The following is a 25,333-nucleotide window of genomic DNA, read 5'->3' as shown; positions in this document are numbered from 1 at the left end:
ACTAACCATTATTGTAAGTACAAGTACCACACTTGTGTTAAAAAGTGTCTCCCCCTCCTCTTTACGAATCTCTCCTATTCAAATAGTCTTAGGTTGTTTTAGTTAGTAAATGTGGCTTATTTCAAGTGATATGTGTTAGGGTGAATGACTCAGTCATTTTTTTTATGGTAATTAAAAAATTAATAGTATTTGTACTGCATTATAAAAACAAAATTACCAACAAAAATCGAAAAAGAAAAAGAATATTTTAATTTCTTTTAAGTATGCTATTAAAATGAGAAGAATTAATGTGCAAAAAAATTTCACTTAGCATATATATTTCAACTAACTGTAAAACCGCCCGTAAAATTTAGATAGTCGTACAATTACAATTCCAAATTTGTACTGGTGTGTATTGACTATTGAGTAGTCATAGACTCTACAAAAAATTTCCTAGCCTTGGGCAAACCATCGCAATTGCCAACACTTACAGGTGATTATTAACACAGGCTTTGTCGATAATTCCAAAGCACACACAGTTATGTGATTACCTCAAGATTAATCTAATGACCAGATAACACTTCATAACAATTACAATCCCAGAGAATTACAGCTCCCCAGATTTGTATTGGTATCTATTGAGTACTCACATGGCAGAGCTACAAAAATTTTCCTAGAGGTCTCAACTCCTTGGGCAAGCCATCGAAATTCCCAACACTTACAGACTGATAAAATGGGCTCTTTCGGTCTTTCCAAAGCACACTCTCAGCTATGTGCTCCTTACTTGGAGTCAGCATGACAAAGTTTGGGTCAGCCCTTTCATAGCTGAAAAACAAAAGGTTCGGTCAGTAATTGCATAGTAATTCCTTGACTGGTAAGCTAAGAATTGAGACAAACAGTAGACAAGAACATGTCATTTTCTGTGCAGATGACAAGGACCTAATGTATATACCTTGCTTCTCTAAGATTTTCCACTCGGATCCCAAACCCAAAAGATGTATTTCCAACTGTATGATCCCTGATTGCTGCAGAACCACCAAGGCCATGTTAAACATCAATTAGTGAAACTAAATAATTGGTGACAATATGCATTGTCTTGAATATATCAAATGGAACAAAAGTTAACGAGGAGAATTATTTAATTGAAATACGTAATGAAAAAGAATATTTGGTGACATGAACAACTATTTAACAGTCAAGACTTTCTCTTTTCTTTTGGCAAAGACAATATCTAAGCTATACACATTCATGATTCTAATTATGGGATATATCAGATATTGTCATTCATTATCTAGACAGAATCCATACAAAATGCTTTATGCTATAAAAGTTTATCAAATTACAGACCCTAGACAGTGATTCTTTTGTTCAATTAACACATATATTAAAGTGTATCATCAACAAAAATTCATAACTAAACTTAAATTAAATCCATATTGAACCTGATCCGAACAGCCTACATACAAAAATTCATAACTAAACTAAACTAATATAAGTTCCTGGTCAAATTTTTTCTACATCACCAATGAACTTCCAGCTTACATAGAGATAAAATTGTATGACACCTGCCACAGATAAAACAATGATACTGAGTTGTTTAACTAAATAATCAGTTTACAGCTCTTGTCAAAGTTTATACTTCTTTCTACACAGCATCACAAGAATTTTTTCTGTTTCCATCAAAACAGAAAAACATTCACTTAGACATTTTATTAAGGAAGTGATTTAAAAATATAAACGGATGAATTAAGTTGTAAAATTTAACCATAACAATTTAACAATTTTTTTCTTACCGGCGGTAAAATTAAACCAATTAATTTGTCTGTTTACACATTAGCTTAGTATATATAATTAGATCTCATCTTTCTTGCAATCTGGCATGAATATCAATGAGCCTTACTAGCAAAAAGTTCATGCTGAAAATTCATTATTAAGTAGACTTGTGACAATATAAACACATTATAAACCAGCATATAAAATGTCATCAGATTATGCAAATTATCAATGTAAACCTGATGAGTGGCATGTACGCCACAATTAAGAACCTATTTTAGCGGTTTTTCCCCATACTTGTAGCTTGTTTGGACCCTCTTTCCTATCTTTAACTCTCTTTTCTTTTGCTCATCTTGTTTCCTTGTTTTATACCTCCTTTGTATATTTTTCTACCTTGGTTTCTTTGTTCATGTTTTGTAGAAACCGTTTTGTTTGATAAGGAGAAGATTAAGACCAAAGATAGCCTGCGCAACCTTGGAGAAGCCGCACAAAGATAGCCTGCGCGGGCGCGCAGACCTGTGAGAAGGCACACACAAAAGAAAGAAGAAGAGCAAGGCAGACTGTTTTGTGAGCCTGCTGCGTGACCTACGAGAGGGCGCGCCAGAAGCTGTGTGACCTAGGAGAGGGCGCGCCACCATACTGCGCGGGCGCACGACATTGCACAGAGAATCAAGAGAAAAATAGGACAAGGCAGGAAATCTGCGCAGGGAGCTTCGCGGCCATAGAGAAGGAACACACATCAACTGTGCGCACGAAATGATGTGCGGGCGGCTTTCTGGGACTCATTTTCCGTACCTAAAAAGTTATGGGCGCGCAATTACTGGAGAGAGGTTCGCAACTGCTCGGTAAGGCTCACAGGCACGCACAACTAGATTTCAATTTTCTTTTCTGCATTATTGCGGGTGGGCAGGGATTAGAGAAGGCGCGTAGCCGGTGGACTTATTCTTTTTAAACATTCCTATATATAGCTTGAACTTTCCTTTTTGAGTAATTAGAAATAGATTAGCTTAATTTTCTGGTTTTGTTAGCTTAATCTAGCGAGAGAAACATCCTTAGTTCTAGCTTTTTAGAGAAAGAGTGGATTTCTCCATTGTTGAGCTTGGATTTTGAAGAAGAAGCTTACCATCCTTCTTGTAGACTTTCAACATCAATCAATGAGCATTTCCTTACTCTTTTCTCTTTATTTAGCTACTTGATTTTGCTTTTAGCTTGCTTTTACTTTGTTGATTACTCATTAATCATGCTTTTGCTTGTTGATTTCATGATTAGCTTGTTAATTGCCATGGCTAGTGAGTAATTCCTTAGCTAAGGGTGTGGGGATGATGTGGTTGGATTTTCTTCATGCTTTTGGTTTGGAATTCAATTTGATTATGATTAAAGTCTTTATATGCTTGATGTTATTCAATTAACTTGTAAAGTGCACGCTGTTTGTTGATTGAGGGTGAATTGATGCTTGATGATGTGATAGCAGACCTAGCTAGATTCATTTGTATCGATTTGTACTTAATTGCACCTTCTAATATATGGTTCTATTGTGATAAAATAGAGGCTATGTTGAGAGAAACAAATTGACCATTTGTATCGATTTATACTTTATTACACCTTCTAATATATGGTACAATTCTGATAAAATAGAGGCTATGTTGAGAGAAACCAATTGACCACGACAGGTGGCTAGATTGGATTTTACATCGATATTCAAGCATGTTTAGTTCATGAATAATTCGATTTCATGTCTATGTGTGTTTAAGTGAAACCTTGTGTGTTCAAGTGAAACCTGCATGACCTAAAAACAACACAATAAAAGCACTAATGGATAGATGCAGGTTTCACTTGAACACACATAGAATAAGTCCACCAGCTACGTGCCTACTCTAATCCCTGTATGCCCACATCAATGCTAAAAAGAAAACGGAAATCTAACAGTGCGCACCCAAGAGCCCGCACAATTGCGCGCTCCTTCCAGTAATTGCACGCCCGCAGCTTTCTGGGTACAAAAAATGAAACCAAGAAATCAGCGCCCGCATATCATTCTTAATTGTAAATTTGGTATTCTTTGGGTGAATTGTGTGTTGTTAAAGTGATGTTTGTGGAATACTGGTGGTACTGTTCAAGCAATTGTGAAAAATGATTATTTTAGGAAGAGGAAGAATAAGTTAGAGCCCAGATTGGAAATCAATGAGCCTCAAACACAAGCTCAACCTCAACCTCAACCTCAACAACAAACCCCCACCCTCCCCACCTTGAAATTTATCAACAAAAACCATACCCCCGTCTATAAAAAAACTCACAAAACGCAAACTCAACCCCACAAGGTACTACTATGAAAGAAATATGGTGCGGTTAGGGATAAATGAAGACCTTAGGTAGCTCATAAGCAACCCCTACCTTAGGATTGGTGAATTTATACAACATCACTACCGCATCTTACATGAGCCTATATATGAGTTCCTTGCATCCATTAAGGCCGAACCCTATGGAAACAATGACTTTAATATTTCCTTCAACTTTTTAACAAGTCACAAAACATGAAGCTCTGGGAACTTAATGTCCTTTTGGACTTTAATCCCGACGCCGATCTCCTTGCTCCATCCCCTCAACTTTTCCCCGATTACAATGCATTGCGTTAGTGGCAAACCATTTCGAGTCATCAAGAGTTTAGTAAAAGATACTCGATGGTAAGCCAAATTATCAACCCAATTCTCCGCATCCTTCACCGCCTTATTGGATATGCAGTGTTTAGCAAACAAGACTTGGGAAAGCTCTCACATGAAGAGATTTTCACTATTTGGATCGCAACTAGGGAGGAATTGAGTAGGCGGCTCAGCATGCAATATTGGTCTATAATGTGTTGTAAAGCGATCAAAAGTGGCATCAAGACGGGTGAGATTGCATTGGGGGGAATGATCACAAGATCGGCTAGTAAGCTTGGGTTCGACCACCATTCCCCGCTTGCAATCAAGTGGGCAACTAGGCACCAACAAGGAGCTTTTTCTCACCATTGGCCAAATGAGAAGGTTGAGTTTTCTTTAACTAACCGCCGATGTTAGCAACTACCATGATTGGCAAGTTAATCGTGAGCACCATTGTATCTTGCCTAGCCCCAACCGGACTTCCATTAGGAAGCAAGATAGGAATGTTTGGAATGTGCCTTCCCATGATAGAGCGTTGCCTAAAGCTATGGGTGGTAGGCAAGGGGTAATAGTGGAAGAAGGAGAAGAAGAGGAAGAAGAAGAACGACACCAACAAAAACAAAAACAACAACAACATCACTAACAAGGTAAGGGTAACCTTGAGCAATAAATGATGAACATGGAACTAGACATGCAAGGTTTATACGAAAACCAACAAGGTTAGTTCCTACATACCCAAGCCCTCTACAATGCAGCCATAAGAGGGTTGAGGTGGTCAACCCAGCGGTACAAGGTTCGCGGTATGTAGCCACGGATTGTGAACTGAGTCGCGTGTATCACAGGGGTTCAATGGTTTTTTATGATATTTCCAATGCATTCTCTCTCTTCTGATTTTATATATCTTAGCCTCTTAGGAGTAGTTTTTCCTCTCTCCTCTCTCCTTTCTCCTTTCTCCTCTTTTACATGGTAGTACTATTAAGCCAATGGGCCTATAATGATGTTTTTATTTATATTTATTAGGGTTATATTCCAATTGGGCTTAAATATTTGGGCTTTTTATATTACATATTATGTACTCTATTTTCTTAACCAAACCACATAAATTCAAGCTAGGATACAACTACGATTTATATTATTTTCCAAATCAAATTCTTATTAATGAAAATCACCCTTGTTTTGGGTGTTTTTTGTCCCTCGGGAGAGTTACGTCATGAAGTCTGATTCGGCTGAGTTGTACCTGCAAAACAACGGAGACTCCGGGTGGTAGGAGCTCCGCCTCCAACGATCAAGTTAGAAACTCGAAAGGGAATAAAGAGTACGGAAATTTAGGTGAGGATCTGCTTGGATTCCAAGCTCAGGTCTTTCTCTGATATGAGAGAATGTAGGTGCAATAAATGATTCAATCTGTCCCCAAAATGGGGAAATATCTCCCTATTTATAGGATCCTTGGAGAACGTGCCCCTATCTAGGTCACTTGACCTAAATTTCAGTGGGCTACGGCGCTTCTAGGGATTTGGGCCCTTGAAGGCCGCCATCATCTATGAGGGCGCCAAGTGTCAAGAGGATATTAAGCCACATGGGCCATCCTGAGCTCGACACGTGGCCTCCTCTCATTGGTCCACGTGTCTAGGGTATTTTTACCCTAAACATTTGCCCCTCACAGGTCGCACATGCATATCACGTGGGGCCTGTGACACGTGTCCACCTTCCAAAGGTGAACAGTAACGGGTAAAAATTTAAATTTCAAACCAAAGGGTTTTCCCCCCGCTTTCACCTTCTATAAATAGAAAGTTACCCCCCCCCCCTTTTTCTCTCACCTTACGTTCATTTAACTTCTTAGAGAGAGAAAGAGAGCTTTTAGAGAGAAATTCTCTGCCTCCGTCTGCATCACAACAAGTTCAAGCTTCCGTGTGCTAGCAGTTCAACACCCGGTTTACCGGCTGTAGCGGTTTTCAGATTTTTCAGAGTCAAAGTAAGGTAACCGCCTGTACCATTTTAGCTTTCCTCCTTTTCAACTTGTATACAATTTTTTACCTAGTTTTTTAGAAAATATAAATGATTTCTCAATCCACACACTCGGCACTGCCTAGGACACTCAGCCGTCCCAGGGACGGCTGAGTCTAGAACAGGGGGTGCCTTTTCTGTCGGAACCGATATGCTCATCTCCGAATTCCTCCCTCTCCGTGTCTGTGCAGGACACAATGGCCAGAACGAAACAAATGGCCAGACGGTCTAGGAGCCGACGCTCTATGGAAGTGCCAGCCGATGAGGTTGTTCCTGACGGGGAACAGAGGGATTTGGAAGAGAGTGGTTCCGATGAAGAGGCTCCCTCTACTTCCGGGAGCTCTAGAGTACGCGAGGTAGACGGCGAGGGAGCCGCCTCCTCTAATGAAGCCGGCGATGCTGAGGCCGGCCAAGGGTCAAGGGCCGAATCTTTCGGCTCCGACCAAGATAATTTTGCGGCTGACTATCAGCAGCCGCCTAAGGTCTCTGATAACCCCAATCCTAAACGAACCCGGATGCTGCCGGGTAACATCACCCTTCTCAAAAGCAGCTTTAGGGCCTTCAAAGAAAAGCACCCCTTGGGAAGGGGCTAAGACATCATCGTTCCTCCGGCTGACGCAATGCAGACCATTATTTCGTCTGCTACGAGGCGGTTATCGAAGCCGGCCTCCGGTTCCCCCTCCACCCCGGGATTAGGAAAATCCTAAAGGGGTACGATGTAGGGGTTTGGCAGCTCACCCCCAATTCGTGGGTGAACATTCTCAGCTACATCGCCGCCTGCGAGTTCCAAAATATAAACCCCAGCTTTTCCGCCTTCGCTCACATGCACTACTTGAGCAATGCCCCAGGCGGCCATGGGGCATGGTATACTCTGACTACCTTGCCCCAATATTTGATGACTTTGGACAAAGTGTCAAATGGTCCGGGTGGAAGGACAAGTTTTACTTGATTTCTTCCCCAACTCTAAGACATAACCGGACACTGCACCGGTACAACACTGAGCCGGCTCTTCTAGGCCGGAAATGCCCTCTCCCAGTGCTATCTACTAAGGCCCGGGAGCAAATAATAGAGCCGGGATTTTTTGAGAGCACAACTGAGCCCATGGGGGATGGGACTCACATCATAGTTCCCAAGAACTGGATCCCCCATCCAGACTTCATCAAGGACGAGTGCTTCTTGTCCGCCTGCGGGCTGAGTACCATGTTTCCCAGGGGTAGAATACTTCTCATCCGGAATGATTGTTATTTTATTTTTATTGCAAACTTGCCATAATTTTTTCTAACCATGAATTCTTATTCTTGCAGCCAACGCCTTGAGAATGGTCGACCCGGCGAAGACTCCGGCTAAGTCTGCGGCTTTGCTGCGCAAAGAGGCGGCACTTGTCAAGAAGGCAGTCGTCGAAGCCAAAGACTCCAAGAAAGGCGGGGTAAGACCGCCTGACTTTATGTGTTTGCATATATATATATATATATATATATATATATATTTTGTTTTGCTTGTCGGTTGGGTATACTTACCCTTGTTTGCTTCTCAGGACTCCGCCAAAAGAATTCCACGATCCTTCTCCAAGCTGCTCAAAAGGCAAGGAGACGATCTGGAGAAGACTCCGGCTGCCAAGGCCGCCAGGAAGGACCCTCCTCCCCAGAAACAATCTTCTGCCCAATCCGGTCGTCCAACGACCGGGGGCAAATCGCCTGCTGCGATGAGAATTCTGAGCGAACAGAGCGCTCACAGCAGAAAGCGACGGATGCCTCTACGGCATCGAAGGGTGGCGAGCCACCTAATGTTGCAGCCGGTGCGGCAACACCTGGGGAGGAGCAGAAGCCTGCGCCCAATCTGGATACCCAAGGTAAGGGACGGATTGAAATACCTTGGCCACTTGATTTCATGAGAATCAAGATTAAGGTTGATTCCTCTTGGGGGTCAGTGAGCAGCCGGCAACGGATGAATGCCAACTACGCTGCCTCTTTCTCGCAGAGTACTACTTTTGATGCTGATCAGACTTCTGACGAGCCGGATCTTGCGGGCTTTGCAAAACAGATGGTGAGGACCCTCACCCGATCAGAGAAGAACTCCATACCTGATCTGCAGGTAGTGGACTTCGACCGGATAATGGGCCAATTGGCTGAGGTAATGAATCCCACAACCTTGATATCTTTAATCTTTAATTCTGCTAAGTAACTCATAATCCGGTTGCTCTTATCTCAGGTGATGGTGAGAGTGGATGGCCTCCGGGGCCCCTTCAGGCGGAAACAAGAAGAGGTAAATGACGCCAAACGGAGGGCCCTTGAAAACCTCAACTCTGCTGAATATGCTAATTATATGTGTGATTTAAAGATTAAAGCAGTAGAGTTGAAACAAGAGGAGCTCATTCGGAGTTTGACGGCTGCGAACGACGAAGCTAACAGCCGGGCTGATGACCTTGATAAGCAACTGAAGGATGCCAAGTCAGACCTCAAGGCATTAGAAGATGCTGATAAGGAAAACGCCCAACTCCGAGCAGACGTTTCCTGCCTGGGGATGGAGCTTGTAAATATGCGAAACAAGCAGTGGGACGAGCTTGCCCAAGAGCAAAAACGGCTGACGGAGGAGAATGAGCGGGACAACCTGGCCCGGCTGAAGATCACCTGGAGCCTCCTTTACCCTGAAATAGACTTTGAGGTCTATAAGCTGAGGTATGATTACGCCACTGAGGTGTAAGATGCCCAGCTACTGGGTGATGCTCCACTGCCTCGCTTCAAGGATTGGGCTGCTGAACAGGGATATGACGTCTCTGATAACGAGGAGCCGGCGACGGATGAGCATGACGAAGGCCAAACCAGCCAGACTCAGCCGGAGCAGCAGGCTCCACCTCAGCCTTAGGCGGGCCTCCCCAACTTTTGCGGCAGTATGCCAACCAATTTTTCTACCGGCTTGTATGCCGTGTTTTGTTGTATCATTACCAACCATAGGGTTGGGTTAACAATTTTATTTTTTGTTTCTTCACCGGATGTGATTCCGGCTAACACTAATTCTGGCCTTTGTGCCATTTTTAATATTAATGAAGTATTCTGACTCAGTCGGTGTTTATATATGTTTGCGTTTGGGTATGGAGTTTGAATTTTGCGTATGTTTGCAATTCTTTAATATTTTGCCTAACTTAAAAAAGCATGCGTCAATTTGCAATACGGGTGCTCTTGCCCCTAGGCGGCTGTGTGGTTGGTTTTATTTCAAATTGATTGATTGGCTTGAAAACACTTGATACTAGGAGAAGTATGGAGTGTTTTTAGGCCAATCAATCACAATGGTGATTGCCCCAAACCAAGTGCACATCCGGCCATTAGAGCGGGTGCTTTGAGCTTCTTACCCAGGCGGATATATTCCGTCTAGGGTTAACACATAGCCATTATACATAACCTTTTGCCCCAATAGGGGGGTGAGTGCAACTTTGGAATAAATAACCTAAGTGAGAACTTCAGCCGATGACCGACTGATGCCCAATCCGGTATTCGGTACCTTAATCGTTCTTTAGATTATTCTTGGTCAGACGACTATGGTACATAGAACCGACGAATAGTCCGTTCTCTGCGACGATTGCACCCGGAGGGGTGTCGCCGGACGCTTTTGTCCATGTTGGGACAGGCGGTTTTATAAAATAAGCAACCATCCGGCCATTGGCCTTTGGTCTTGTTTGAAACCGGTTGTATAGCCACTAAGCGTTTTTGTGCTTAGTTTTTAATCGGAACATTGGCCGAGCGTTATTACAAAAGTGAATTTACGCTAAGTGTCGAACTTAGTTAGTTAAAGAAACGGACAAGCCATTATTGGATTACACCAAGTATCAAACTTAGTTAATTAAACGAAGAGTCTGTCTGGGTATTACCCAAGCGGACAGACAATTATTATACCAACTGTCAAACTTGTTAGATAAACAAAAGATCCGTCTGGGTAGTACCCAGGCGGTCAAGCAATTATAACCTTTACTAAGTATCAAACTTAGTTAATTAAATGAAGAATCTGTTTGAGTATTAGCCAGGCGGATAATCAAAAACAACAAAACAATTTTGCAAACAAAGTCTGAATTCTCATTAATTGACTCACTGTTTACAAAAAATATACATTCTCAGAATTAGTACTTTTTTTATTATCTACATTCCAAGTTCTAGGCAGGCGGCGACCGTCTAGGGTTTCCAGACGGTAGGTGCCGTTCCTGACTTCTACATAGATCGGTAGGGGCCTTCCCAATTAGGGGTTAGCTTCCCAGCCTCATTGGCCCTACCAGTTGCCTCCATTTTTCGTAACACAAAGTCATCCACTTTCAGAGGGCGCTTGTGCACTTTCTTGTTGTAAGCTCTGCTCATTCTCAGACGGTATATCTCATGGCGCAGGGCAGCGTTGCCCCTGCGTTCCGAGAGGGAGTCCAATGCCAGCCGCATGGCCTCCCAATTTGCCTCTTCATCATAGAGCATAACTCTGAGAGTCGGCTCGTAGTGCTCAATGGGCAAGACGGCTTCAGCACCATATACCATAAGAAATGGGGTTTCTCCGGTTGCCCCTTTGGCAGTAGTCCGAATGGCCCATAGGACATGAATTAATTCTTCTGCCCATAAGCCACCGGCTCTTTTGATTTTCCTTTTTATGCCATCTGAGATGAGTTTGTTGAAGGCTTCAACCTGGCCGTTTGATGCAAAACAATGTGAGATACCCTGATCTCCCAACCAAGTCTTGAGGTGGGGGGGTCTCAAACTGAGAGCCATTATCAAACACCATAGACATAGGTACCCCAAACCGGGTGATGATGGTCTTCTGGATGAAAGAGATGACATCCTCTATCTTGATGTTCTTAACCGGCTCAGCCCCACTTTGTGAAATAATCCACAGCCACCAAAATGTAGCGCTTTCCGCCTGATAAGGACCTAAGATATCCATGCCCCATTTAGCGAATGGCTGTGGATTGCCGTCAAATCAGTAGCCGGGCGGTGAATAAGTGGGCCAAACCTTTGGCATTTGTCACATCTTTTAACCAACTCTTTAGCGTCTGCTTCAAGAGTAGGCCAAAAGTAATGCCGCCTGGCTCTGACGGCTAGGGACCTTCCGCCTATATGAGAGGCACAGTACCCAGCATGCAATTCTTCGAGAACTTCTTTCTCCTTTTCTGGGGTAACACACTTCAATAGAGGTTTAAGGAAACCCGCCTTGAAGAGCTCTCCGCTTCTCAACTCGAAGTTTGTTGCTCGCTTTTTCATGACGGCTGCCTCCTGTGGTTAATCAGGAAGTTTGCCGTCTGCTAAATATACCCGGATGCCATCCATCCAGGTAGAGCTTCGGTCTAAGATTCCAATGGGCTCTTCATGTATGCTTCTCTTTTCAAGAACTTCCCAAAAGACCGACCGAGGCGTATCACAGCAGGCGGATGAAGCCAATTTGGACAACGCATCCGCCTGATTGTTATCTGACCTAGGCACTTGATTAAGACGGAATTCCTCAAGTGCCCCAGCCTCTTCTTTGACTGCCTGAAGATATTTGATCATAGCCGGATGAGTTGCCTCATATTTTCCCTCATACTAGCTGACGACCAACTGTGAATCAGAATAGGCGTCAATTTTAGTTGCCCCTGCTGCCTTTCATATGCGGATTCCGGCTAGTAGGGCTTCATACTCCGCCTCGTTATTTGAGGCTTGAAACTTAAACCGCAGTGCATATTCAAATCTGTCCCCCTCAGGGGATTCATATATAATTCCTGCACCGCAACCGTTCTTCGTTGAGCTTCCGTCTACATACACTTTCCAAACCTGGTCAATGTTATCCGGTTGCACCGGTCGTGTCATTTCAACAATGAAGTCGGCAAACGCCTGACCTTTCACTGCCTTTCTAGGTTCAAAAGTGATTTCAAGACTTTGCATTTCAATAGCCCATTTCAACATTCTGCCGGATGACTCCAAAGTAGACATTGGCCGCTTGAGGGGCTGGTCGGTGTAGATTACCACCGGATGAGCCAGAAAATACGGTTTCAATTTCTTGAAAGCCATATACAGGGCAAGGCCAAATTTTTCTACCACAGGGTATCGGAGCTCAGTATTTTTTAGAACATGGCTAATGAAATAGACCGGAAGCTGAACACCGTCTCTCTCAGCAAGGAGAACGGCACTGAGGGCATGATCTGAGACGGCTAGGTACATGTATAACACCTCTCTAGGCAGCGGACTAACAAGCCTTGGCAAAGAGTGCAAGTGTTCTTTCAGTCATTAAAAGGTCGCCTCAGCATCATCCCCCCATTCAAATCTGGTCTTCTTCCTGATTGCTTGGAAGAAGTAAAGGAATTTGTCACCTGACCGGCTGAGGAACCTCCCCAAGGCCGCCAGGAACCGGTTAGTCTCTGTGCTTCCTTGACAGTGCGGGGTGACTTCATGTCAATTACCGCCTGTATCTTCTCAGGGTTAGCCTCTATCCCCCTTTGATCAATCAGGAATCCGAGAAACTTCCCAGACTCAACACCAAAGACGCATTTCTTAGGATTTAACATAACCTTATGCCGCCTGAGTGTGGTGAAGGTTTCTCGGAGATCAGCAAGGTGATCCGCATGCTGCTTGGATTTGACTATCATGTCATCAATGTACGCCTCTACATTCCTCCCAATTTGATTAATAAAGACCGTATTAATCATCCGTTGGAACGTAGCCGACGCATTTTTCAAGCAAAACGGCATCACAGTGTAACAGAATAACCCCTGATCAGTGACGAATGCCGTCTTTTCTTGATCTTTCTTCCATAGGGGTATCTAATGGAAGCCGGAATAGGCATCCATAAAACTCTTCAAGGCATGCCCGACTATCGAATAGGAAGCGGATAACTGTCCTTGGGACATGCCTTGTTGAGATCTGTGTAGTCAACACACATACGCCAGGTACCATTCGGCTTGTTTACAAGCACAAAATTCGCCACCCAGTCGGGGAAATTACATGGCCGAATGAACCCAGCATTCATCAGCTTTTTGACTTCGGCAGCTGCCGCCTGACTTCTCTCCTCGCCGTGATTTCTTTTCTTTTGCCGGATGCGCTTCTTTTTAGGATCCACGGCGAGTTTGTGGACAGCAAGATCCGGGCTGACGCCTAGCATCTATTCCACTTCAAAGGCAAAAATGTCTTTGAATTCTTTCAGCACAAGGTGCAAGTCTGCACCCAACAAAAGCAACCGTCTCAACCTTCACGGTACGCTCCGAACGGCTGTCGTCCAGAGGTATATCAATATGTTCACCAGCCGGTTGGGGACGGAGATCATCTGACCGGTGGTCAGTGATTGCTATTTTTTCTCTTTCTTCACCTCCACCAGCAAAGGTGCCTTTCTTTTCTTACCGGCTCCTGGTGGGGCTGGTACTTGGTCGGCATCCTTGACATTGTCAAAGTCTACTGGTTCCTGGCCTTCTAGGGCCACAATATCTTTGACGGCTGAGAGATAGCCCTCCCGGGCCGTCTTCTGATCCCCATTCAAGGAACCAACAGAGCCGTCATCCCTCTCATACTTGATGAACATGAGGGAAGGGATGATTACAGCCTTAGCTTCGTTAAGGATTGGCCGGCCCAAAATAATGTTGTAGTCGGTCAGCTCCTCAACGACCAAGAACTTGACGACCAGGTATTGCCCTTTTCCTTTCTCACCCAGCCGGATTGGTAAATCAACCCTTCCGACTGGGTAAACCATTCCACCCCCAAAGCCAACTAAGGGGTGGGTAACCGGATGCAAGCTGCTGTCATTGTATTTCTGCTTTTGGAGGCACCGGAGGCTGATGATGTCTGATGAGCTGCCGGTGTCAATAAGGATCCGTCCAACCAGCTGGTTGGCAACCTTACATTCAATGACGACCGGGTCATCATGCGGACGGCGAACACTGCCCCTGTCCTTCTCAGTGATCAGAACGTCTGGGAAGGAGGAGCTTGCAGACGCCTGCCCATCATCATCTTTGTCCATCTTTCGAAGATGGCTCTTGGTGCCCCGGATGATAGGGCCACCACACGAGAACCCGCCTGCTATTGTGTAGACCGGCTCCTTGTCGGTATCCGAGCTACTAGCAGGCTGGGGGGTAGTCTTAGAGGACTGACCCTTGTTCTTCTTCTTTGCCCCGGCTGGGGACTTAGAAATGTAGGACTTCAGCATCCCCTTGTCAGACGGTCCAACGCCCGTTGAAGGCTGAAGCAGTCGTTGGTGTCATGGCCAACTTCCTCATGGTATTAGCAAAATTTTATTTTTGTTCCTTGATTGAATGGAACTTTTCATTGGATTCGACTTCTCTAGGGACAGCCGGTCCTTAATTTCCATGAGGATGGAGTTGCAGTCCTTGTTAAACTCGTACTTAGGGACGTACGGTTTAAATTCTTTCTTCTTCTTCTGGGACGGCTAGTCAGAATCACTAACCGCCCAGATTTCTTTTCTCTTCTTGCTCTCTTCTTTCTTTTTGGCCGGCTGAGGGCCGCTGTCTTTCTGTTTGTCAGACTTTTTGGAGTCTGACTGATTACCAGGCGTGCAGAGGTCGGTTGCTTGAATATAGCTTTCCGCCTCCCTCAGGGCAGCTTGTAAAGTGAAAGCCCCTTTTCTGACTAGGTCAAACTTAAAAGTCGACCCGTCTCTCAGACCTTTGAAAAAGTCTGTAAAAGCTACCTCATCAGAGAGTCCTTGAATCTGAATTCTAATCAGATTGAACTGCCTGACATAGGAGCGCAGCCCTTCTCTCTCCCCCTGCTTAATGGTGCTCAAGTCCAAGCTTGTTTTCTTAGCAGGGATGTTCATTGAGAAGTTGAAAGCAAACAGGAAGGCAAGCTTCCTAAAACTATCAATGGACCCGGCTGGCAAATTGCCAAACCATTGTTGGGCAATGCCCTTCAATGTAGCCGGGAAGCAACGACACCAAGTGGCATCATCCAACCCTTGCAAGTACATGAGGTTGGTGTAAGCCATGAGGTGATCTTCCGGATTGGTGGTACCATCATAGGTACCAACCAATACATACTTAACCTTGGCCGGCTGGGCCGCCTCGGTTATCTCTCGGGTGAACGCAGAAGGTTGTTCACCCAGGCGGAGCAGACGAAGCTGCCATTCCAGTGGCTGGACATTGTGGTATGCCGCCTGACCTCCGAAGAGAGCCGGCTGCATATAGTAAGGTGGGTACTGACCGTAGACCTGAGAAGGTACATATGGTGCAGTCCCGATCATCTAAGGGCCAGAGTGGACGGTATTACCGCCTGTCTGACTCTCATGCAAGGAAAGTGTATTCCCCGCGGAAGTATTGTTAAAGCTCTCCGGAAAATTCGACGTAGAAGCCGATTCAGACAACTGTTGATTTCTCTTCCGGTTGATAATCTCCCGGACATCAAGAGTTGATTTTTTACTTCCCATCGGCTGCTCCGGCGGGTGTTGTTGGTATTCCTCTTAGGGAGAAGAATTTTCGACCAATCAATGGTCCCGGCTGCCTTCTCCTTTGGATGAGGAGTGGGCTGCCGTTCTCTGACTGACTTCCCCTTTTCCAGAGGAGTCTTTTTGGTCAAGAGGATATTAAGCCACATGGGCCATCCTGAGCTATGACACGTGGCCTCCTCTCATTGGTCCACGTGTCTAGGGTATTTTTACCCTAAACAACCCTTATATTTTATTATTTTATTTATTCCGTACCGGATTCATCATAGGTAGCGTGCCGCGTATCCGTTTTCGTACCACGTTTCGAATCGAATTGCGTACCTTGTAACATTGGGTCAACCACCCTTATTGGCCACCTTAACATGGCCCGATCCCTCAATGGTCAGGAAGTCGGCCCACTTGGCCCTATTGGCAAGGGCCCTCCTCCCTTAGTCCCTTGGAGTCCTCTTCTCCCCCAAGTGGACTACCCGACGGAGAACGGGTATGACTATCGTGCCCCGGGTGAATGTGGTTATTGGGGTGATCCTAACTACCCCTATGTAGATCTCACCCACCTCAAACTCTTGTGACGCCTCTGCCCTATGAGCAAGACCTCAACTGTGTCCTTTCTCATGGCATCCCTATAGTCGGGTTCTCTTATGATGCGCGGGAGGATGAAAATGGTGATGGAGCCGGCCCTAGTGGCCACTAGCTCCTCCTCTTGTTTGCTTTATTTCCCCTGTGTCCTTTCTATTCCCTTGGTTTTCTTATGTCACACCGAGGACGATGCTTTAGTCTAGTGTGGGGGGGGGGGGGGGGGTGTAAGAGACAAAGGGATGTGTCTGTATGGTGTGGGGGAGGGTATAGTGCATGCTAGTGTGGGAGAATTTTGTTTTGGGTGGTAGAAAATGCATGGTCTTAGTTGTTCTTTTGCAAAGTTATTGCCTATGAAGATGTTGGTTGTTATGTCCATGAGTTTGATGATGTTTTTTATGATAGTTTTGAGATTTTTGATGATGATTTTTAATGATAATTTAATGAGTTTTGAGTTTTTGTGTAGATGAAGGTGCTCCCAAGGAGAAAATCAAAACTCCCAATATCCAAACTTGTATATAATTTTTGTTTTAGTTTCTTTCCTTTAATTTTAGTTTTTCTTCATTTTTGGTTTGATGATCCTTTTTGTGCTTAGTTGAAGTGTTCTTTTTCTTTTACTCAGCACATTTTGAAGCTCGAAGAAGGATTGTGAAAATGGAGGCCAAAAAGTGACCCAAGTTCTAAGGACCTTGGTGAGACTATAAATTTGTTTACTTTACTAATTCAAGCAACATTGGGTGACACCTTTCCCATCTTTTTTTTTTTTTTTTTTTTTTTGTAACATCCCCTCCTTTTTATTTCTCTTTATGCGCATAGTTAGTTAGTCTAGGATGGAGTTGATTGTTCGAGGTTCAATGCATTTGATTCTAAGGAATCTAGTGATCGTTGGTATTGATGTCGAACGATCTTTGTTTGTCGATTTGGAATTACATGCTTACTTGCCTCTTATTTTTCTTGCACTCCTTCCTTTCAAAATAAAATAAAATAAAATAAATTGCAAAATTAAAAAATTAAAAAGATTTTCCCTTTTTGTTGTTTCATCTTCATTTCAACCATAATAAAAGTTGACTTGTCTGTTTGAATGTCTTTCTTCTTGAGTAAGTTTGCACGCTTCGTTTGTCATTGATTGACTCTAGGATGGGTTCATGTTAAGGTAGTTGTTCTAGAACTCGTAAGGCCCATCGAACCCAAATTAACTTGTCGGTGGTAAGAAGGTGTTGCTCTCATTAGGGTATTTAAAGCCCTTGTCGAAGCTTAAAGGTTTTGATAATGATGAACTTAAACTAAAGCAAACTCAACTCATAAAGGTTTATAAGTGTTTGATTAGTACAGGTGAAGTAGACCTTTGTGTTGAAAGAGTAACCCAAGCTAAGAGGACATGAAGAGGCCTTCGAAGAAAAGTCAAACAAAGTAGAAGAAGAGTTCTCTAACAAGAACTGAGTTCCTTAACATGAATGTTCCCTAACGGGAACTTGGAGTTAGCAAGCAGTTCTGGAAAGAACTTAGTCTGCGAAGTTCCAGTTGAAGACTGGAGCAAAAGTGACAGCAGAAACTTGGTCCTGGACTGCGTGAAGCCCAAGTAATTCAATATTACAGAAGCGCGGCACAGCAATATTTATTTAGTTAAGATTTTATCTTCTAGATTTATTGTTAATATGTTGATTAGATATGCACAAAACTTATTAGAAGCATGACAAGTTATTTGGCAAATTTAATTAACGGAAAAGATAAAAGATAGATTTTAAGAAAAGATTTTCAAGTTGTTTTATTTCTTAAAATCGGTTTTAACAAAAAGATATTATTCTTTTTGCTATAACTTACTTTATCTTATTTTCCGAAAAGATTTTCTTTATAAAGGTTTACATAAAACTATATTTTGTGATATAGTTAAATTAACTTATTTATCTTTTGAAAAACCTACTTGCTATACGAGTTAATCTTGTATAAATAGTAGAGATCAAATTTCATAAGTTTTTGGTGAGTTTTGCGTGAAGAAATCTCTGAGCTTAATTTGTGTAAGTTTGCCAAGCTTTTAATCTTGTCATATTAGTTTCGGGTTTCGTTCATTGCTTGCCTAACATATTCTAGGTGTTTACATTCTGTATTGGTTGGGTTATTAGGTGTGTGTGTAAAAATTATATTGCATCCAGGTGTGTTAGCTTTGAGTGTAAAGCTGCGAAGTAGTATTGTGATAGTACGAGTGAACTCAAGTGTGGAACTTGGGTTGGGTAGGATAGGGTCTTATTGTGTAGCAAGTTCAATCTGGAACTTGTGAGAAAGGTCAGTTTTATAATAAGTTTGTAACTTGGTGTTTGCCCTATTATGTGAATTGGTTTTGGTTTGGAAATCCCTTAAAAGGGTCAAGGTGGGCCTGTGGAAGGTTTCCTCGTAAAATCCTGTGTGCATTGCAAAGTTCCTTTATATTCTGTTTTATATTTTGCAAAAGTAGTCACTAGGAACTCACCTACAATTCACCACCCTCTTGTAGTGTTCGTTTCAACTAACAGCCCTAGAGGTAGTTTTTGAAACATGATGTGACTTTCATTGTTCAAGCCTCCATTATTACTTGTATGAGCGACGTAGGATCCTTAACAAGGCATGCTTAGATCTAGAATTTGGCGTCAGTTTCCCCGAGATCACAACCGAACTAAACTAGGGATAACAAAGGCATTCTTCATTCGGTGAGTATATTGTTTTCTGGGATTAACTTTTATTTCGTTGTCTTTTATATTTTTGTTTGCATTTGCGCTTTTGCTAACCATGTTGAGCCTTTCCCTCCTTGATTATAGCACATTACAAGCTCATGACCCTTTTGTTTTACTTTCACCCTTAGGATTGTGAAGCTCAAGCAATGAAAGTTTGTTATGGTTTTAATTGAAAATTTCGGAAGTTAATGGTTCAAGATGAAAAGTGAAGTTGTGATTTTGTGAATATGTGTTCAATAAAAACAAATGCAAATCCTAGTAAAAGTCGTTTATAGTTACAAAAGGCAGGGACAATGGAATAAAGCTGAGAAAAGAGAAGAGAAAGTTTCCAAAATGATAAATAAAATAAAAAAAGAAAAAAAAAAGAGTTTGGCAATGAATGAATGAAGATTAAAGAGGAAAATGAAAGCTCAAAAGTGTTTGGCAATGTAATTCAAGATTGTGGCAACTTAGTTTGGAAATTGGAGGATGTTTAATTTTGAAAGAGGTTTATCACCCTTTTTCTTCACATTTAAGCTTAGCACCAATTTCCAAATTTTTCCACACCTTTACCCCCTAGCCAACGTTACAACCTTCTGAATGCTCTTTTGACCTAGGTTAGTTGAGTCACTAGTCGGTGGAGGGAGCTAAATTTCAAGCATATGGATAGAGCATGACTTGGTAAGATGTCGGGTTCCCCTTATTTTGTATTATTTTATCTTTGTTCTGGCTTCTTCGATGAGTCATGAGATGCTACCTCCAAAATTGGATTTGAACCTAGATTAGAGAACGCGGTAAGATTATATGGAATACTGGGGGAGTAGTGCATGTCAGAGTTTGCTGAGCATGATTTATCATTCCATCAACCCTTGGCATCCCCTTACGTACTCAATTTTACCACTTAGAAAGCTTAACATTCACTTATGCTTATTGCCTTTAAAAGCTTGATTTGATTATGATTTGTGTGCTATTGTTGCTTAACTCTTTTGTTTTTTCATTCTTTGGTTCCTCTGGAACACAATTTTGCAAGAGTTGTGGGGTAAGCTCTTTGAAATTCCTCACAAGATCACAACTTAGGTTTAAGTGGCTTGTTGCTTGCATTAAAAGCAAATTTGTCTTTTCTTTACTAGCTTTAGTGTCCTGTAGCTTTCTTTGCTGGAGGACAAGCAAGAAGCAAGTGTGGGGTCTGTTGATAAGTGACATTTATGCCACAATCAAGAGCCTATTTTAACGATTTTCCCCATACTTGTGGCTTGTTTGGACCCTCTTTTCAGTCTTTAACTCCCTTATCATTCACTCATCTTCTTTGCTAGTTTTATACCTCCGTTGTCTATTTTTCAACCTTGGTTTCGTTGTTCATGTTTAGTAGGAACCATTGTGTTTGATATGGAGAAGATTAAGACCAAAGTTGCGTTGCGCGACCTTAGAGAAGTCGCGCAAAGGTAGCATGCGCGAGCCCTGTGAGAAGGCGAACACAAAAGAAAGAAGAAGAGCAAGGCTGATTGTTTTGCGCGCACGATCCATGAGAGGGTGCGGGAAGGCAAGAAGTTTGCGCGGCCATAGATTGGGCGCACACATCAGGCGGGCAAGAATGATGTGCGGGCGCGCTTTCTGGGTTTCATTTTCCGTTCCCAGACCCGCAACTTTCTGGAGAGAGCGTGCAGGAAAGGCTCGCGAGTGCACATCGCTAGATTTCTGTTTTCTTTTCTACATTGTCGCGGACGCAGGGATTAAAGAAGGTGCCAGCTAGTCGACCCGTTCTTTCTAAACATTTCTATATATAGCTTGTACTTTCCTTTTTGAGTAATTAGTATTAGATTAGCTTTTTTTTGGTTTTATTAGCTTTATGTAGAGAGAGAAACATCCTTAGTTCTAGTTTTTTAGAGAGAGAAAGTGTGGATTTCTCCATTTTTGAGCTTTGATTTTAAAGAAGAAGCTTAATCATCCTTTTTGTAGACTTTCAACATCAATCAATGAGCATTTCCCTACTCTTTTCTCTTTATTTTGCTACTTGATTTTGCTTTTAGCCTGCTTTTACTTTGTTAATTGCTCATTAATTATGCTTTTGCTTGTTGAATTCAAGATTAGCTTGTTAATTGCCATTGCTAGTGAGTAGTTCCTTAGTTAAGGGTGTGGGGATGATGTAGTTGGATTTTGTTCATGCTTTTGGTTCGGAATTCAATTTGATTATAATTAAAGTCTTTATATGCTTGATGTTCTTCAATCTACTTACAAAGTGCACGTTATTTGTTGATTGAGGTTGAATTGATGCTTGATGATGCGATAACGGACCTAGCTAGATTCATTTGTTTTGATTTATACTTAATTGCACCTTCTAATATATGGTTCTAATGTGATAACATAGAGGCTATGTTACTAGAAACCTATTGACCCCGACAGGTGGCTAGATTAGATTTTATATCGATATTTAAGCATGTTTAGTTCATGATTAATTCAATTCAATGTCTATGAATGTTCAAGTGAAACTTGCATCTACCCATTCCCCTTAGTGTTTTGATTGTATTGCTTCTAGGTCATTTCATTCTTTGTTTTATTATCTTCAGACAACTTTATTCCTCTTTCGAGATAGCTTAATTCTTGGTAGTGAACGTGGTGTTTTAGCTTCTTCCTAGGTTCGACCCTTGACTTACCACTAAACTTGTGCTTAGTGCTTAGGTTTAGGTTTATAAATTTTGTGTTTGATTAGTGGTGTTTTAGTTTCAACGACCTAAAATATCCTTGTTCAAAACTCCACCACCCAAAGCTCCTTTTCTTGCCTGGATTCTTTACTATCAATAGGAGTAGCTGCAGAATCATAAATCTGACTTTCATTTCTTAATCATCCAACAAGGAGAGAAATAAGATATAATAGAAGGTGGTTATGTATAAATTACCTGAAAAGCTAATAGTGAAAGCAGGTTTCCACCATGACTTGAATGCCAATGACAAAGTAGAACTTAGAAGCCCCAACTTCCCCTGCATTGTCAACTCATTATACTAACATCAATATACATAGACACAGTCATGCACCTTAAATGACAACTAATAAATATTCTCATCACTAAAAGTGATTTGATCATGTACCTTAAACAAGAAATTTTTGTTTGCCTGCCAAGATGTTGCTACTTGAAATGTAGAATTCTGAGATTTATCAGATGTATTGTTACCTTCCAAGCTGCAACAACAACAACAACAAAAAATTAATGAGCTTAGGTACACTAAGAAAAACCTCTTGAACTCTAGTGACCAACTTAGATTACCTTGTCTTGAGCTCAAAACCAAAATCTAAGTAGTTTGTAATTCCAATTATTTCATCTTCTTCAAATGGATTCTGTACCTGCTCAATGGAAATAGTGTATAACTTAGTGATTACAACAAATGGAAATAGTGTATAACTTAGTGATTACAACAAACAAGGTCTTAGGATTAAGTGTTGTAGAAGGAATCTATAAATATGGATGAGGTGGATAAAACTACCTTCCTTTGGACAACAAAATGTTGGTAGAATGAGGAAACAAACTGCAATAGATAAACAAATTCATGTTAAAGTTTTAGGATTACAAAACATCAATGCAATTTACAATAACGTTTTGTTGACAATGTCATCAAGAATCCCAGGTTCTCAATATTGGTTGCCAAACCTACAATCTTTGTAGCTTGTAGCTTCAATGCCGATGACCCATCTCCAATAAGAGAATTCATATTGTCATAAATTCATAATAATAGAAATTCTTGACAAATTCAGTCTTGTAGTGTTTAACCTGACAGTAGACTACGGGGGTGTTTGGTTAAGAGATTTTTGGAGTATACAGTTATTGACCATTTTAAAAAGCTCTTTGTTTGTTTGTTATAAAGCTGTTTGAAAGAGTTTTTGGGATCCAAAAAGCTTTTTTTCCAAAAGCTCATATGAGGTTTTCATTGGAGCAGAGAGAGGCATAATGTGCATGGTAGAGTGAGAAAAGTACTCGACTTTATAGCTGATTTAGCTGTTTGTGTAGAAGGGTTTGGTAAATAATTGTTAGCCATTAGTTGTTTGATGTATAAACAACCAAAAAGCTAAAAGCTCTTTATACGTGCAATGGGAGAGGATTGTCAAAATTATTGTGGGATTTGCATAAGCTTCATGGATTGCCCATTCATGGGAAAAGTAAAGATAATATTGTCCCGCATCATGCAACATTGATAGCACGAGACGATAACGGTGACCAATATTCTAGAGAGATTGTGAGCAATCTATATTCTTCTTATCACCAACTTAGTTATCAAAAAAAGAGGTTTTAGTTCAATTTAATGATGGATAAAAGATTGGTAATAAGGAGGAAAATATGTGTCTGCTCATCCCCCCCTCCCCCCCCCCCCCCACCTCCACCAAAAAAAAAAAAAAAAAAAACAAAAAAAAAAAAAAAAAACACTACGAGTGACCTTGATGGAAAGCAATCTACCGTACTAACGCTGCGGATGGAGGATGAGTCATCCATGTTTAAAAATTAGGAAAGAACCTACACGGTTTAAATGTTAGAAAAGAAACTACACTGTTGCTTTCTTGTTCAGTTGGTTGTGCGTGTTTGTATTTCTGTAGTTTGAATGTGTGGTGGTTAATACACCCGACACTTTTGAGACAGCAGCTTTGATGGCTCGAAGTTGGACCTTTATTTAGCAGTTCTTGATGGGATTTATCATGGTCTCAATGGTATTTTGGGATTTTTAAAACCTTCTTATTTTATTATTTATTTATTTATTTGGCTTATTACCTATTTGGTTGGCTCACATATTATTTTGGCGCTCACCACAATGTGGAATACCCCAACTAGACCCCATAATGACCTTATTCTCATTTTGTTTGAGAATACCGATGTGCTTACTCTCATACACGAACCACATACAGGGTAGGATAAATTATAATGAACAAGAACAAGAACGTTTTATTGTTTGATAATCGAAAATTGGAGCTTAAACAACTAAGCTATTTTATCTCTTTTTGTTCTAGCTAACTTCTTTTTTCTTTTAGATGATACCTATTAAATAGAGTTTGAACAATTAAAACATTCCTTAGTATGCTCTCAGCTATAGCCAATCATAATTTTGTATCTCATGGTAAACCTTGTGGTATAGGTATTTGATTTTATTTGAAGGTATTCAATCTCGAGTGTTAAACCCTAGCCTTTCTCCAGATTGGTGTGATCTTACAACCCAAATATTCAGCTTTAGTAGTTTAAAGTGACATTTAATGATCTTATAGACAACTAGACAAGGCTAACATTCTTTGAGTCCAAGAAGAAGAGTCAAAGACATGGAAATGAAACCAGAAATCACGACAATTTCCCCAAGAAAAAAATTCTAATATGACAATGAGTAGAAATGTTAACAAAGGAAAGAGTTCTAGTAGTTAGTCTCTGATGTTGATAACAAACATAACTGAAGGAGCAACAAGAAACCAAACTTTGTTGATGTAGAGGATAAAAAATCAGATCGTGTGGAATTTTTGAACGACTTCCCATATTCCCTACTTTCCCCATCGATATACATATACATCTTGTAAGCTTCATCTCCTTTTTCCCTCTTTAAAATATTATCAAGATTTCTTTTTTTCAATAAACTTTGTGTTCCATATGTAACCTTGCAAAAGAACAAAAAAAAGGAAAGTAAAAGAAGGACCCCCTGCCCCCTCCTCATTAAATCCTATTTTTCAGCATCACAATATGGTAAATACGCTGATTTGGGAGTATTAATATGCCAAAGTTGTGAGTATTGGTACAAAAGCTATAATACAAAATACGCAGGGGTTGGGAAGTATTAGGTAAACCCGAGCATCACCCTATTCTGAGGTGACTCGAAGATGCCCCCATGATGTAGCAAGGTTTCCTAAAGAGTGATCCACATCCACTAAAGCTTAAGGTTGAGTTTTATGTTTGTTCAGTCAATTCCTATCTTGCTCTAGAAGAGGCTGCAGCAAAGCAACAATGATCTAGTAGAACGGGAGATACTAACCTGATTTGAGGTGCAGAAAAAGCAAGAGCTTTGAAGGGAAAAAGACATCACAGTCTGAGGTAAAGTAGAACACCTTACGCTTAGTTAGCCAGAGCTTGTGAAGAGAAGAATTGTTTGACATACTTCCTTCTAGTACCCAAATTTTAAGTCAAAGGTTTATGATTTCTATATGAATTAGAAAAAAAGTTCACGCCTAGATAAGGTCGACATCTATAAGGTTCATGCCTAAATATTAAGTGCGAGATAGTATACAAGGTCGACATCTTTAAGGTTCATGCCCAAATATTAAATGTGAGATATTATATAAGGTTGACA

At 41.5% G+C, this 25,333-nt stretch overlaps 1 protein-coding gene across 1 annotated transcript in view; it reads right to left on the bottom strand.

Annotated features, from left to right (window-relative positions):
• Nucleotides 1–325: 325 nt before the first annotated feature.
• LOC145629094 (uncharacterized) overlaps nt 326–25,333 on the bottom strand; it is a 54,313-nt gene continuing 29,305 nt past the window's right edge. The window contains exons 9-14 of the mRNA XM_081681587.1: nt 22,508–22,549; nt 22,291–22,367; nt 22,115–22,205; nt 21,925–22,006; nt 932–1,004; nt 326–804 (exon numbers count right to left, since the gene is read on the bottom strand). Of these exons, the coding sequence (XP_081537713.1) occupies nt 639–804; nt 932–1,004; nt 21,925–22,006; nt 22,115–22,205; nt 22,291–22,367; nt 22,508–22,549 (531 nt within the window). The 3' untranslated portion in view covers nt 326–638. The remainder of the gene's footprint in view (nt 805–931; nt 1,005–21,924; nt 22,007–22,114; nt 22,206–22,290; nt 22,368–22,507; nt 22,550–25,333) is intronic.

The sequence above is a fragment of the Chenopodium album genome, chromosome 4 (genome assembly GCF_948465745.1).
Source record: "Chenopodium album chromosome 4, dcCheAlbu1.1, whole genome shotgun sequence".
Lineage (NCBI taxonomy): Eukaryota > Viridiplantae > Streptophyta > Magnoliopsida > Caryophyllales > Amaranthaceae > Chenopodium > Chenopodium album.
Note: the sequence above shows the minus strand (reverse complement) of the source record. Positions and strands in the feature narration are given on the sequence as shown.